We start from the raw sequence: 16626 nt of genomic DNA on the forward strand, positions 1-16626 counted from the left end.
CAGCCATCTTCAGATTTTTACCACACGTTGAAGTGTTGGGAGTCCTCGCATTTCGCTCTTCAAGCTTTTGTGCATTTTTTCACTTTTTTGATAGGAAATCTCTGTTTTCAGTCAATCAAACCCGTGTGCTCCATTGATTATCCTTCCGATTAACATTGTTACGTTTTTTGGCATCTTTCACACCCCTCAAGGGCAGAAATCGTTGAGTGTTCTTCTTGGAAGCTTTCAGAAGTTAGTCAGGCCTACACCGCGCGGATGTGAAGGACAGCGCTGCCCTCTTCAAGCTGTACTTCATCTATGGTTTGCAGAATGTGTTCACGGACAAGCATTCCCAGTGCCTGTTTGCCTACACCTGACAAATGAAGAAGATTGTGAGATCTGCTTTGGCTTCACTAAGCGCACAATGAAGGATTGCTGTGTCCGGTTGGCGACGTAGCTCAAGGCCTGGGACTCTGCACAGGTGATTCACAGGGGCATGCCTCCTTTGGATCCCGCCAATCTGAGTGGGCTCCAAAGTCCTTTGAGGGCGCTCCATCCATGGGGGCCCAACACAAGGCCAAGCACTGCGAGTCCGCTTCCATCAGGGTTGCCGCTCTTGCGGGTCCTGCAACGGTTAGTGCGCGTTCGTCTCCGTCCGCATCAGTGTCCAGCGTGGGGACTCAATGTGGTGCTGACTATGCTCATGAGGGCTCAATTCGAACCTATGCATTCAGCTCCTCCGCTCAAGTTTCTGTCATTGAAGACGGCTTTCCTCGTGGCCACTACCTCTGTAAGAAGAGTATGTGATCCAGGTCCTGTCCTGCAAGCGGCCTTACTTGACTTTCCACTAGACAAGGGTGGTACTGCGGACGCCCCCCTCCTTCATGCCCAAGGTTTCATCAGAATTTCACCTAAACGAGCCCTTGGTGTTTCCTGTGTTTTTTCCAATGCCTTTGTCGCCGGCTGAAAGCACTCGCTGGATGTGGCTACAGCGCTGAATTTGTATGTGGCCCGCACAAAGTTTCCGGACAACCGCTCAGCTTTTTGTGAACTTTGGGCCTGTGAACCATGGGAAGACCCTGTCCAAGGCTTCCCTTTCCAGGTGGCTCTCCGGCTGTATCACTCACTGTCACTGGTTGGCAAACCAACCGTTGCCTGGCCGTCTGAGAGCCCATTCTACCAGAGCGATCGCTGCTACGTGGAGGTTTACGCACACCTTCACTAAATTCTACTGCGTCGACAGGGATTCTTGTGAGGAGTCCAGAGTCGGCCAAGCATTGCTGCGCAACATGTTCGCTTGAAGTTGAACCTGGTGATGAGGTAAGAGATTGCTTCTGTTGAGCCTTACCACCTCCCGTGGTTGTGCATGTATGTACTGCTATATATTCTTTATTCATGAGCATGTGAATCCATGCCAGACCCTATGCTAGAGAAGGAACAAGTTACTTACCTGTAACTGTTGTCCTCCAGCATGGGTCTGGCATGGATTCACATGCGAACCCTCCTGCCTGCCCCTCTGCAGCTCTTTCTTCTTCTATTCCTACTGCCACTTTACGTGCTACGAAATCTGAAGTTGGCTACCAGAGGATGGGCTTGGGTAGAGGGCGTCATTGGCTGGAGGCAGTATGACCCAGATCTCAGTGATTGGTTTATAGGAGAAAGACACTTTAGAAACAAAACTGAACGTTTTTTCTTTTACCAACCGAGGATTTGCAGGCTGACGGGGAAAATTCATGAGCATGTGAATCCATGCCAGACCCATGCTGCAGAACAACAGTTACAGGTAAGTAACTTGTTCCTTATTGTTTACTTTTGGTTATGCTGGCTTGGGCTGATGGGATTTGTAGTCCAAAACATCTGGAAAGCCAAATGTTGCAGAATCCTGACTTGGAGCCTTACACAGGACAAATGCACAGGTCCTTTCCGAATTGTTGAAAGAGTAGTTGAGGTAAATTTATTTAGTGGAGCTGGGAAGACCCAAATAGCCTCCTAATGTGTTAATGTGAACGGATTGAAGGTTTCTGTCCCAAGAGATGAAATGGGAGCTATGCCACTGGCTTTGGATAGGGTAGAAGCAGTATAGACCTCTTCCTGAACTGTTCCAAGGCAACCCTTCAGAGGACTTCATTGATGGTGTCAAGTTGTCCCCTCACCTGACTCTGCAACAGCAGGGTGAGGTGCAAACTTTGGTTAGGAAATTTGCCCCCTATTAGTCTATTCCATTCCTGACAACTTGGTGTCAGTATGACGCTCACTGGCGAATAGTGTGCCTACCAAAAGTAGGTGTTACAGAATGTCAGATAAGATCACACCAAGTCATAGGTTACAAAGATATTGGCTCTTGGGTGATTGTGCTTTCTAATAATGCATTGTCCAATGGTTCTGTTAACAAAAGCAGGCATCACAGATTTGAGACTGTGTACAAACCTTGTAGCTCTTAATGCGGTCACCAAGATAGATGTGTATCCCCTTCCCATGAACTGATAAGTTATTGGACAAACTGGGTGCTGCCAAGTATCTCTGTATTTTTTTATGTCCCTTCAGGGTATTGGCAAATATCCCTGACGTAAAATGCGAAGGAGAACACTGCATTTTGTACACCCAAGTGACTTTGCCAGTTCAGGGTAATGCCTTTTTGGTTAAAGAATGCACCTGCCACTTTTCAAAGGTTGACCAGTATCAAGAAATAATCTCTGCCGGTCTGGTGCAGGATCTTCACTGCGCTTTCTCTGGAGTGGTGGGACTGGGAAAGAAACCTTGCTGAACTTCACTAACCTTGCAAACACTCATCTGCAACCTATTGACACAATCTAATAGTAAACCTACCTGGACAGTGTTTAGTTGACAATATCTCACACGACAGAAACAGGACTGTGGTTATTACTAAAAATGTGTCTTGCTGGCAATACTAATATTGTTACCTTTTTGAAAAAAAACAGATGTTGCAGCCAATGTCGGCTTGGGTTCCTATCTAGAGCGAAGCCTTTGTGCCTCTCTGGTTCCTTTCTCAGATGGCCAAGGGTCTGCACCAGGGGTGCCTGTATTGTGGCTGCAGCAATATATGTACAATTCCGAAAAATAAAGTTGGTACCCTTTAGTGCGCTCCTTGGGAAGAATTACTCAATCACTTGGTTATGTTGATTCCAATTTGTTTATTCAGTATGGGGTCGTTACATAGACGATATCCTTGTGATATGGCATGGAAACAAAACAAGCCTCCTGAAATATATTGCTTATCTTAATGACAATAATCATAATATCAAATTCACAGAAAAAATCAGCTCAGAAGAAATAGAATTTTTAGATCTACAACTGTACACAGATGGTGACAAGATACTAACAGACTTGTATATCAAACCCACAGCAGTCAACAACAAGCTACATGCACAAAGCAACCATCCAAAACACACCATAAAGAACATCCCATATGGAGAAATACTTAGAATAAAACGCAATTGCAGCTTGGATACCAGGTACCAAAAACATCTAACAGATCTAAAAGAAAACTTTATACAGAGAGGATATAAAGAAGACTCTCTTAACCATGCAATTCAGAAAGCAGAAAAAGTAACAAGAACCAGCCTATTAATTGAAAAACGGAAAGTAAAGAATAAAGAAATGAAAACCCATTTCATTACAACATTCAGTAGTGAAATATACAACATAAAGAAAACTTTGAATAAACATTGGAACATTCTATTCACAGATGATACACTCAGCACTATTATTGAAGAAAAACCATCAATGGTATTTAGAAAAGCTCCAACTCTGAAAAAGAAATTAAGTCCGAGTCATCTAAGGAACCCAGTAAAGGACTCCTTGAGTAGTTTTTTGAAAGTGCCGGCACCAACAGGATCCTACAAATGCAGCAAATGTTCAATTTGTTCACACATGATAAATGGAATCAAACAAATTAAATTACCCACTGGAAAAATGATTGACATCAAACAATTTATAAACTGCAGAAGCCAATATGTAATCTATGCTATACAATGCATTTGCAACAAGAAATACATCGGAAGCACGATAAGAGAAATTAGAATACGGATATTGGAACATCTTAGAGCAATCAAGAACGGGGATGCAAGGTACCCAATGGCCATACACTTTGCAAAAGAACACCAACAATCAGACATCAAGTACATCAAAATCATTGGACTGGAAAAAATCGAGCAACCTGAAAGAGGAGGAGACAGAGAACTTATATTAAGGAGAATGGAGTCAAAATGGATTTGTATAATGGATACATGCCAAACTGGTCTAAACACAGATCCAGAGATGGCAAACTGGTTATAAAAACACTATTGATTGTATATGTGTATCATCCTAAGTACCTCTCTGTCTACCACTGAAAGCATGTATAAGCAACTTGTTGTTCATTTATACATAGAGCCTATACACTGTATACCACATACACTGAAATATAGTAAATGGAAAGCTGGATCCAACGTGTTGATGCCATCACATACGCATAGATACAACAACATTTAGAGACACAAATAAATTAAAGAAGATATTAGTGTTAGCTTAGGGGTTCTTTGAAAATAAACCCATTCTTTTGCAAAATAGCAATGCAACCTGAAAATTATTTGTACAAAAATGAAGGCTACAACATAGAAACACAATTTAAATTAAAAAAAAAAAAAAAATCCAAGATGGCCGCCGCACGTTTTTTGACGCGTATGACGTCATCGCGGCACATTACGCGATGACGTCATCACGCGACGTGCTCCGCGATATATAAACAGAAGCAGAATTGAGGTAAGATGCATCCGGGAACCACGGATGCACAGAGGCAATCGTACCGAGAGAAAGGAACATCTTTGAATCCACAATAATCTACACACAAGGTAAACTCTATAGCAATTCAAAATAATTTTTTCTAGAAATGTAAAGGGCTACCTCATAGAGGGTGCATAAATTCAATCATAAACTGAATACCAATGCAAATGCAGAATTTATACTAGTTATAATGGACTAATGCTAAAATGCCATTCCATATAGGCTAGGAAGGACACAGCACACTGTATAGGACAGCAAAGACTGCTTTGCTGTTCAGAAATATAACACATTAATAGCCAGTATTAGAATGTGAACCAAAGCATATGAGCTTTGTGCATTTTTCTTATAGAAAAAAAGAAAAAAAGAAAAAAGGGAAAAAGAACAAAAGGAAGACAAATAGAGAGCCGATGAGAGAGAAAATTGAATACCAATCAATACTGAATCAGAATTATGAGAAACATGACAAGGGTGAGTGTATGTCCTCTTCTCAGATAGAAGTGGTTATGAAACTAGAGGTTTAATGCACTTAAGTCTCTGTTTATATACATAGAATGTATGAATTTGGGTTCTTTTTTCATTTTAGAATCTCCCCTGAGGAACCGTGGCTAAAGTCATGGGGAAACACGTGTTGGGAGACAATTTGGGAGACAAAGTTTGTTTATTGAAACTTTAAGTGTATGGAGTATCCAGAACCTATACTGAATAAACAAATTGGAATCAACATAACCAAGTGATTGAGTAATTCTTCCCAAGGAGCGCACTAAAGGGTACCAACTTTATTTTTCGGTAATATTGTTACCTATTCTGGCCAGAAGAACACCCTTACCCTGCAGCGTGTTCTGTCCCTAGTTTGAAAGTGGAGTACCGCCTATCTAAAAGAGAATAGATAAGGAGGGATAACTGGCCCTAATGCTACAATGGGTTATTGATCAGTATTGCCAGAATGTTATAAGGCTTTCCCAAAAAGGAGCCTACAAAAGGCTTAAAAAATGAGTGTACTTGGGAGAGCATACAACGGGGGGGATTTCAGGTACTTTATTCACCCTCTGTAGTGTGTGATGTCCCCACCCATCTATATACTTGCATAAGGCAAGTGTAAATGAAAAAACAAATGATAAAAATATCAAGTATTCATTGCATTCCTGATGTCTCAGCTGTATCTGTATCACCATCTTTTTGTCAGGAGACCTCTTTTAGACTTTGTTGCGGAAAACTTTTCATAAAACTTGATCTACTGAATAGAGAAAGCCCTTATTGCATCATGTAGATCATAGGCATTTAAAAATGAGTTGTTCTTAGCATGTGTCTCCTATGTGTTCGAGACATCCATGAGTTCTGAGGTCGACCGGTTTCAATGATGTATATGTTTCAAATCATCATCTTCAGGACCAATTTCGTATCCTGCGAGTCAATCTTCTATCCACCCGATGTGATGGTAGCCCATATCCCACCTAGGGAATATAGAAGCCTATTTCAGGGCCAGGTTCAAATTGACAATGTCATCTTATTTAACTGTCATGAGCGATTAATGCTAAACACCCATTAGGTTGTGCATTGTCAATGGTAGCCCTGCTCCTGTCGTGTGAAGCACACACCACACCCATAGTGCATCTCTCCATTCATTTCATAAGTATGAGTGTGGATGGGGTTGCATGCTGCCCGGGCCCCAGGGTGGAGGAGAAAGAAGCAGGGCGAAACCCCTTTGTCCACACACATGTGGTATCACGTATAACCAGACCATAGTTTGTTTGGTAAATACCTTAAATTCAGATCTTTTGTAATGTCTTGGAAATTGACTTTCTCCATTTCATTTCTTGATGGTAACAGCTATATGGTTACGAGCACCAAATTTGTTCATGCAGGCTCAATTGCTGTCCACAGTGGGCTATAAAGGAGAGAGAACGAAGAAAGAAGAGTTGGCTTTCATCTCAAAGTCTGTACTTACATATTATTGGTTGTGTATTCTAGAATGGTAGCCAGCTATTAAGATCTTTTAGATAACCTCCATATTGAATGGAGGCATAAAACTTGTGTGCTGTAAAACATTGGTCATTTGTAAAGTAGCCGAAACTACATGAAACCCGGTTTCTCCGCTTCATGTGTTGTTAATGAGATCATAAAGACAGCTGGAACGCTACACTGAATGCCGTAATGTATAATCAACAGTCCATACTGGAAACCCTATTTCTTGCATGCGGTAATGTGTGATTCTTTTTTTTTTTTTTTTGCCTTACTTAGGTTTCCTGGATGGAATATCACACAAAGGAAGGACTTTCCATTAGAGTCCCTTTCGCGCCGGCCATCTTGAGATGGTCTTATGTATATAGTAATGGGACTGTTGAACTGTACCCATTCGATTAAGGGGGACTGGACAAGGGAGGTGCTACAATGTTTTGTTACTGTTAATTAAGTCACACGTTGTACACAGCACTGTAAGGCATATAGAACATAAAAAAATGTGTGTGTGTATATATATAAATATATAAATATATATAATGACCCAGAATGCCAAAGGTACTACTGGTCTCTAGGTTCGAATTACGTACCCCAATGGTGTAATGCTGCAATTGTTTTGTAAGTAATTTTATGAACGCCAGCTCATTCCATTGTATTTACTAGTTTAGACGGTTGTTTAGTGTCCTGGTGGAAAATCCAGTTCTGTTCCCTTTTGAGGAGGATGTTATTGAAGTTGCCACCCTTAAGGGGCCGTTTAATTTTCTCTAGGATAGTCCAGCTGAATTCTTCTGCTGTGATTTTTGTTAATGAAATGAGCCACCATTGGTGCAGTGACTTTGTTTGTACAGATGCATGATTTATGTTCAATTGGTCGTTTTTTTTACTGCTCTGCATGTCATGCTAACGTACTGTAGATTGCAGGGGCAAGTGATGAGATGAATTACCCCTTGCCAATGGGTCTTCCACCAAATTTCTACACTACGACTTCTGGTAGTTTGTGCACACATCACGCATGCCCCGCCGGGGGAATGCCCAGATGGTATTGTGGTCCCCCATAGGGTGTTGTGATTTTCTTCATGCCTTGATTCTTTCAATGTGTGAAAAAGCCTGTCTCTAATGTTCGTCCTTCTTTTTATTGCGAAAAGCGGTAAGGGTAACGTTTGCTTGCCTGTGTTGAGAATTGGCCATAGCTTCGTAATCTCTTTCTTGAGTATGTTGAAGGCAGGCGAGTAGCTCAGGACTGCAGTGATCTTGCCCGAGGTTGTCTCCTTTTCGTGATGTTCTAAGGTAATGTCTTTTCCGTGTATCATTAACAATCTTCTTTGGATACCCCCTGGATATCAATTGGTTCTTTAGGCCTGTTGACTGCATATGAAAGTCTCTCATCTTAGTGCAAGTGCGGCGGTGACGTAGAAACTGCCCAAATGGTAGAATGTCCCGAAGGGCCCGTGGATGATAGCTGGTGTATGCGAGCAGGGCATTACGGTCTGTTCTTTTTGTACATTTTGAGGTCAGGCGCCCCTCCCGTGACGTAAGTTGTAGGTCCAGGAAATGTTTTCTTTTTTTCTGATTCCATCGTGAACATTAAATGTTGATTCCGTCCGTTGATCCATGGAGTGAAGGCTTCCAGAGCTAATTGGGTGCGCTCAAAAGCATGAAAATGTCATCTATGTAACGCTTCCATGTTTTTTTATGTCCTCGGAATGGGTTTGTGATGGAGTATATATGCTCAACATAGAGGTTCGCCAGGTTGGGTGCAAAAGTCACACCCATCGCGGTCCCTGAAATTTGTTGGTAATATGTGTCATTGCATATAAAGACGTTCTTGTCAGGGCGATTTCCGTAAGTTCTGTGATGAATGTCATTTTTCCCCTGGGTAGATTTTTGGCCTCCAGGTGTCTCCGGACCATCTCTATGGTTTCCTGTTGTGGTATACTAGTGTAGAGTGCCTCTACATCTAAAGTGGTAAACCACTGTGTCTCTTCATTGAAGGCAAGTGAATCATCCAACACTAGCATAGCTGTTGAATACTTCATATTATTGCATCTTAGGTATATCATCCCTAAGGAATGAATCCACAAATTGTGAAAGTGGTTCTAAGATGGATTGTATTCCTGAGACTATTGGTCTTCCTGGGATGGGTGTCAACCCCTTATGCACCTTGGGGAGAGCATAAAATGTTGGGAGTCTAGGATAGTCGGGCATGAGGAAAGCAGCTTTGTGTGCTGAAATGAGGCCCTCTGCCTCCGCTTTGTCAACCACTGGGGCTATCAAAGGTCGAATAGAAGCTGTAGGATCTGCTGATAAACGTCTATAGGATTTATTATCCGTTAGCAATGTGTTCACCATTTGTTTGTATTCAAGTTTGTCCATAATGACAGTTGTTCCGCCCTTGTCAGCCAGTTTTATGATTCATAATTTTTTGCTAGCGAGTCAATGGCCTCAAGTTGTTCCTTGGTGCAGTTATCGTGGGTAAAGGGAAGTCTCATCTCCACTTCTTACAGCTTCTTCAAAATTGCCTGTTCAAAAGTCGTCGATGCCACAGTATGACTATATGATGGATGGAGGAAGGAAATGTTAAGCCAGTTCCTGTGTTAGATGTTTCAATTGGTTGTTCATCGAAGAATTGTTTGAGCTTTATTTTTCTTATCAATTGAGTTAGCTCGATGCGTGTCTGGAAGGCATTGTACCTAGCTGTACTGACAAAAGACCGTCCTTTTTGAAGGATCTGTGTTTCTGCTTTGGTCAAGGAATGTTGCGAAAAATTCATAATTAGTGAAAGTTCGGTTGAGGGAGGGATTGACCCTTGCTCTGTGTGTTCCTGGGGGAGAATGTTTGCCATCTCCGCTGTCCTCTGTTTCCTCCGCGTTGGCCTAAAAAATGCTGTTGTTGCTGATTGGCCCCCTGGTTGCGCATGTATTGCAGCGAAGTGTTAAAGCGTGCTTGTTGTCTCGGGCGGGGAAAGGTTCCTGTTTGTCCAGTCCCGGATCTCGTACCATCGCCTGATCCCCCCCACTTGAATTGTTTGAGGAGCCCGAACTGGCGTTCCCAAAGGGTCTTAGCCCCGTTTGTATGCTTGGTTGGTCTGCATCGTGCTTTTTCTCTGTTATTGGAACCCAAAGTTGAATGTTTATATGTATTTGATGGTGATTAGTGTATCTTAAAGGCCATTCCTTAGTGTTATCTTAAGGACCTAGTAAATAAATGTATGTTTGTGTATATCTTGAGTTATTGGTGTGATCTTTGTCTTATTGTAGCCCTAGACCAATCACACATCTCCTGATTGTAAGCCCTACCACTCTGCCATTCTATCTTCATTGTGTTTGGCTAAACTTGAGTGTCTTTCTGGTACACCCATTTTTGTGAATGGGAACAAAGGTTTCTTCTCTGTAAGTTTGCATTAAAATGGCAACTTGGTTTTGTAAGTCCCCTGAGCAAGGATAGAAACAAGTGGAGCTCCCAGCCTTAAAGATAGACTAGGCTGGGAGCTCAGTCTAGCCAGATTATAGCTGAAATGTACCCAAATCCTAATGCTGTTATGCGCTAATCATTTAAATTGAACTTTGACACTCAATATTAAAGTTAATGTTAATCCGGCTCTTGTATGAAAGACATAATATAAGAAATAAAATCATTCAATGAGTAAGGATATAAACATAAGAAATAAAATCATTCAATGAGTAAGTATATCCTTACTCATTAAATGATTTTATTTCTTATATTTTGTTTTAATAGAAGAGTCTAATTAACATCCACTTTAATATGGAGTTACTCGGTTCAATTGAATTAGCGCAAAACAAGCGTCGGGATTTAGTAAATTTCTCACTGAGCTACAAACTTGACAGGTTTATCTTCTCAGGCAGGTCTTCAGCTTTTCACTGTAAAACTAGTAATTTTAAATTTAAATGCTGAATCACGCAATTATATCTACATAATAAGCACACCATGATCTCTATTAGCGTACCAATCTAGTTTTTCATTCTCTCACAAAAGCTAGTCAGATGTATGAATGGGTATTTGGGATACCCTTGGTGTTTGCCCTGGGTCATCATTCCTGATTGGGTGGCTGCAAAGTGATTGCAAGTTGCAGTGTGGCTGATTGAAAGCTGCATGTGCATCCTATGAGTTTAGTAATAGGATTATCTTCACTATGCTTTGGCCAAATATTAAGACTTATCCTGGCGCAGCTGTAAGACGGATTTACCGAAGGCTAAGGCTCTACTACTGCATTCTCCAATCAGGCAGTGAAGTACTGCTGGAAGCTGTGTGCCAGATGGTACTCTGGGATTTGAAACACCAGGCACCCTTCCCTTGTCTTCCTGGCGGTTTAATTGCCCAACACCAGGTGTCAGTCCCTCTGATTTGAAAATGTCTAGTCTAAATTGTTTAATATGCAGTGTATTTTTTCTTTCCATTTTCTAAAATCTGATAAAGGTACTAGTTTGCTTCATTTAAACTAAATACAAAATAAAATGGCAGTTAAACCTTATGGCAAATTCTCAGTTATTTCTAGTTTAAAAGTATCCTGGGCTCCAACTCGTGCATGGAGATGATAAAATATCTATATTCTAGAACTAGGATCACAAGTAACTTTTTTCTTGGCCACAACTCTTTGCTCACCCAAAGACCCTTTTTTTCCTCTACAAACTGTTTTTCCCTCTACAAACTGTTTTCCCCATTGGCCTCTGTGTGTCACGACAGATCAGTTTTTAGTTTCTAAAGGAAAAATGTGCATTCACACTCCCACAATCTATGTGAGCAAGTTCTTAGTGTGCATCTGATTTCATTTTCTGGACATATGCAATCTTCAATTTCTCTGATTTCTTTAAAGGTGCTGTTCCTACGGTGACTGCAAAGATTATTGGGGACGTGAGTATTTTCTTTTATCAACCTTTCAGTGCAATGACTTATGGTGATAAGAAAATTCTGCTTTTAAATTTGCAAGCTCAGTAACTGGAAATTGTCAGAGGTTGATCTTTCATAGATTCACATGGGTTGATATTCCCGTTTGTTTGTTCTGGGAGTCTTTGGTATAGATCGAACAGTTAAGATAAAATACTTGGTGCAGTTTATCAACCTCAAACCCATACATCCCGTCCCCTTTCTTCCATCCTTGTGGGAGTCACCCAACTTGGGCACGTTACCAGAACCTTGGGCAGTGACATTTTAGCTTTATTTTTAAATGCGGTTTTGAGGGGATTGGGTCCTCCGACGTATTCCATATCTTTGACAGTAATCACCACAGCTGTGCTGCTTTGGAACATTTTTGGCTCCTGCGTCGATGACGTCGATGCGCCGTCCCCGAGGAGCTCCTCCGACGGCCGACGTCACCCGATGTGATAAGTAGGACGCACGACGCTCGTAGCCTCAGTTCCGTTTTTTCTGCGAATGTGTTCGCTTCGTGAATCTCGGTACGCCTCGACTCCTTGGAGTGTCTGTTGTATTCTTCTCGGTTCTTTGAACCTGTTTGGTTTTTGTGAAAAGCCTGTTCGTGACGATGTTTACCTCGTCTTCAACCCCGCGTCCGGGCTTCAAGAAATGCGGGGACTGTGGGTCCAAGATGTCGGTAACGGACTCGCACGACGCCTGCCTCTGGTGCCTCGGGGAGGCCCACGACACGGACTGTGTCGACTGTCAGTCGCTCACGGCCAAGGCCTTGCGGGAGCGCAAGAAGAAGTTGACGGTAGGTATGGTGTCTAAGCCCCAGAAGTCGAGATCTGCGGGGCTTTCGACGGATGATTCGAGAGGCGACTCTCCGCGTCATCGTCTGAGGTCCAGTGGGTCTCCTTCCAGGAGTCGGTCTCGCCACTGCTCTGCCTCTTCAGGGCATTTCCGGAAGCGCCGGCATCGGTCACCTTCCCCGTCCTCTTCTGAGGACTCCGCCCATCGGCGGATCGCTTATCCCACCATGCAAGCGACACCGGAGGAATGGGCTTCCTTCGGGAAGAAGATGTTAGCGATTCTCGAATCGCAGGGCACCGTTCCGTCCGCGCCTCCGAGTGGGGTCGGTCATGATCGGTCGAGAGACACCGCTCGCATGCCTTCGGGCTCGGGTGGTTGGCATGGTTCGCGGGAGAGGTCCCACTCGGACAAGGGTAACTGTTCTCGCCATGCCCGTTCCAGGTCCCGGTCCTCAACGCGCTTGAGACCGCGTGATCCTGTGCAGTCTTCGAGGAAGACGTAGACGCCTGTGACGCCGAGGTCGTCGACGACCTCTCTCGAGGCTCTGCCTCCGATGGGGCTGTCGGCGCCTAGGTCGTCAAAGGACACGCTCAAAGCTCTGGCTTCGAGGCCTGTGTTGACGCCACCGATGCTGTGGCTGACGCCGATTCGCTGGACGCCGACTCGTTCGGCGCCCTCGACGCCTTTCGAGGCGGTGGTGTCGGAGGGGCCCTGTGGCACGGGGGTAGCACCTAGAAAGGCTCTGGCTAAGGTCAGGCATAGCTTTGGTCCCCAGGTGTCTTCCTCTCACCGCCTGGAATACATTTCAGAGGGTGATGAGGGCTCTGATGAGGGCTTGGTTCCGGTTACGGTGCCAGATGAGCTTCTCTCGGGCCATAGTCAATTTGATGACCTGAGGCAGTCACTGCATGATGCCAGGGGACTGGACACCTCTTCGGAGGTGGAGTTTTGTAGGCCTGAGCCTGGCACTCATGCCGATTCTTCGTACCGGCGCCTTATGTCTCGGGTCACTGAGTACTTGGGATGGTCGGCTCCCCCAGGGGAGTTTGTTCAGGATGATCTCACGGACATCCTCGATCTTGGTCCCCCCACTGACCCGGTACTGCCGTTACATATGGCTCTGCAGAGAAGGGTGGCGGCAGCTTGGACTGCTCCGGAGAGTCTCCCGGCAGTGGGCAAGTCTTTGTCGCGAAAATACCGTCCAGCCAGTAGCGACCCCTGCTACTTGTCCAGGCACCCCACTCCGGAGAGTTTGGTGGTGCAGGCGGCTACGGCCCCGGCAAAGCAGGCGTTGTATCCTACCATCCCTCTGGATAGGGACGACAAATGTTTTGATGGCTGGGCAGAGAAAGTGTTTTCTTCAGGGGGTATGGCGCTTCAGGCGGCCAACTCCGTATGTGCCTTGTCTTGTTTCACACATACTCTGTGGAACTGTGTTGCATTAGCGGCTCAACATATTCCCGAAGGGGACGAACGGGATGGTTTCCTTGCTATGGTTCAGGATAGCAAGGATGCCATGTGTGAGGCCGTTCAGTCGGGTTTGGACATGGCAGATTGTGTCAGCCGGTCCATGGCGGCGAGCACTGTAATATGCAGATTTGAGTGGTTGCGGAAGTCTGGGTTCGCTCCTGACGTGCAGTCCCGGCTCCTCGGCATGCCCTTTGACGGTGAACATCTTTTTGGCAGCAAGGCTGACGAGAGCCTTGAGAGGTTGCAGACCTCCAAATCTGCAACAAAGTCGTTAGGCGCTGCAGTTCGACAACCTCTGCCTTTTCGCCCTAGGGGACAACAATGGAGGGGGAGGTTCCTTTTGCTATTACTCTTCCTTCAGTAAAGCGAGGGGAGCTGTCAGTCAAAGAGGCCACCGAACAGTTAAGATAAAATACTTGGTGCAGTTTATCCACCTCAGACCCATACGTCCCGTCCCCTTGTGCCAGAGGTGGAAAACAGGGTACTCTAGGTGCCAAGGCAGCTCGGGCAGTTGCCTCTTTGCCCTCAGGCAACGCCGCTACCACTCAGTCATGAGGCCAGGTCCCATGGTTCGCCGTTTGGGGGAAGGCTGGCACAGCATCTTGTAGAGTGGCGTGCCATTACTTCAGATGTGTGGGTTCTGGAGATCATAACCCACAGCTACTGTTTTCCCTTTCGGCAGAGGCCTCACGACTATCCACCTGGGAACCTCTCTTTGAAGAGTCCAGATCCGCGCCTTGCGCAGGAAATTCAAGCCCTGCTGGAGAAAGGCACCATAGAACTGGTGCCTTTAGCGAAGAGGAACACCCTTATTTTTTGATTTCGAAGAAAGACGGGGGATTGAGACCCATCATGGACTTGCGCGGTTTGAACAAACTCCTCAGGAAGGACAAGTTCAAGATGGTTACTCTCTCTCAAGTCCTCCAGGCCCTTCAACTTCAGGACTAGTTGGTGTCTCTCGACCTCAAGGACGCTTACTTCCATGTGCCGATCCATCCCAAGCACAAGAAGTACCTGAGGTTCACGGTTGGCGACTTGCACTTTCAGTTTCGGGTCCTGCCGTTCGGATTGACCTCCGCCCCGAGGGTTTTCACCAAGCTCATGGTGGTGGTGGCAGCGTATCTCAGGAAAGGGGGGATTCACGTCTACCCCTACCTGGACCGATTGGTTGATCAGGGGGAGCTCTCCTGAGCAAGTCCTGGATCATCTGTCCGTCACCTGCCACTCCCTTCACAAGCTGGGCTTCTCCCTCAATTTAAAGAAGTCCCATTTGACGCCAACTCAGCGGCTCCAGTACATCGGAGCAGTGCTCGACACATCCCTGGGGCTGTGTTTTCCTCCCCAGGTGAGGGCTCTTCAGATTCAGCAGATGGTGCACAAGTTTCAACTTGCCCAGATGCTCCTGGCGTTCGAGTTCTTGAGGTTGCTCGGCCTCCTGGCCTCCTGGCATCCTGCATTCTTCTAGTGCCAGAGGCTCGTCTGCGGATGAGATCTTTGCAGTGGGCACTCAAGATGGTATCCGGTATTAATATCGCCACATATATGGTCGCCGTAAATAATATCGCCGGGAAAATGTCGTGGCGATATTATTTAGGTGACCATATATGTGGCGATGGGGGCAACAACATTTTTTTTTATTATTTGGGGGTTGCGGGTGTGTCCCCCGCATGTTCCATGCAATAATGTTACCACAAAAAACGACTATTTTACGGCGATATTTTTGTGGCGACATTATTAAATGGAACCCTCAAGATGCAGTGGTCGCACTCTTCCGGCAGGATGTCGGACCCTGTTGAGGTGCCGCCCTCGGTCGCCCTGGACCTTCTGTGTTGGGCCGTTGGAGGCAATCTGATGAAGGGGGCCCCATTTTGGCTGCCCTGGCCGGAGATGACGATCGTGACGGACGCATCCCTCACGGGATGGGGAGCTCATGCCAACGAGTTGACCATCAGCGGTCGTTGGTCTCCGTCGGAGTTCAGTCTCCATATCAATCTGTTGGAGCTGAGGGCCGTTAGGCTTGCCCTGAAGGCTTTTCTGCCGACTGTGCGAGGAAAGAGTGTCCTGATTCTAACGGACAACACCGTGGCCATGCACTACCTCAACAAAAAGAGGGGGTGGGGGGGGTCAGGGTCACTTCCTCTGTGCAGGGAGGCGATGCATCTCGAGTTCTGGGCCATCCAGCAGAAAGTTTCGATCTCGGCTGTCCATCTGGCCGGAGACGACAACGAAACGGCGGATGCTCTGAGCAGGCAGAGCACGATCTCTCACGAGTGGGAGCTGGCTCAGGAGATTCTACTGGAGATCTTCGCCCTTTGGGGGACCCCTCAAGTGGATCTGTTCGCCTCCAGTGTCAACCGGAAGTGCGAAAGGTTCTGCTCGCGGGAATTTCCTCCAAAAGGAGCCTTAGACGCGTTCGTGGTGGAGTGGTCATTCCCACTGCTGTACGCGTTTCCTCCAGTCCCCGTCATCCCGCAAGTACTGCGGAGGTTACGGAGGTTCGGTTCCCGGATTATCCTCATTGCTCCGGCGTGGGCCCGGAGGACGTGGTACCCAGACCTTCTCGACTTGTCCATTTGCCCTCCACGTCTTCTTCCTTACCGAGACGATCTGCTCTCACGGGAGGGGGGGGGGGGTCAGGTTCTCCATCCAGAGGTCAGATCCCTCAACCTTCACGCTTGGCTTCTGAAAGGTTGAGGTATAAGGATTGGGACCTCCATGAAGACGTGTTGGAGGTGTTGCTCTCGGCCAGATGGCCGG

The 16626-nt window shown here is 45.7% G+C and overlaps 1 protein-coding gene across 15 annotated transcripts in view; it reads left to right on the forward strand.

The window, feature by feature from the left end:
• ZMYM4 (zinc finger MYM-type containing 4) overlaps positions 1–16626 on the forward strand; it is a 1943772-nt gene that overhangs the window by 1026251 nt on the left and 900895 nt on the right. For all 15 annotated transcript variants that reach the window (XM_069622579.1, XM_069622582.1, XM_069622583.1 and 12 more), the window contains one exon: positions 11549–11586. In XM_069622579.1, the coding sequence (XP_069478680.1) occupies positions 11549–11586 (38 nt within the window). The remainder of the gene's footprint in view (positions 1–11548; positions 11587–16626) is intronic.

This window comes from Ambystoma mexicanum, chromosome 11 (genome assembly GCF_040938575.1).
Source record: "Ambystoma mexicanum isolate Mex_15411 chromosome 11, UKY_AmexF1_1, whole genome shotgun sequence".
In the NCBI taxonomy this organism is placed as follows: Eukaryota; Metazoa; Chordata; class Amphibia; order Caudata; family Ambystomatidae; genus Ambystoma; species Ambystoma mexicanum.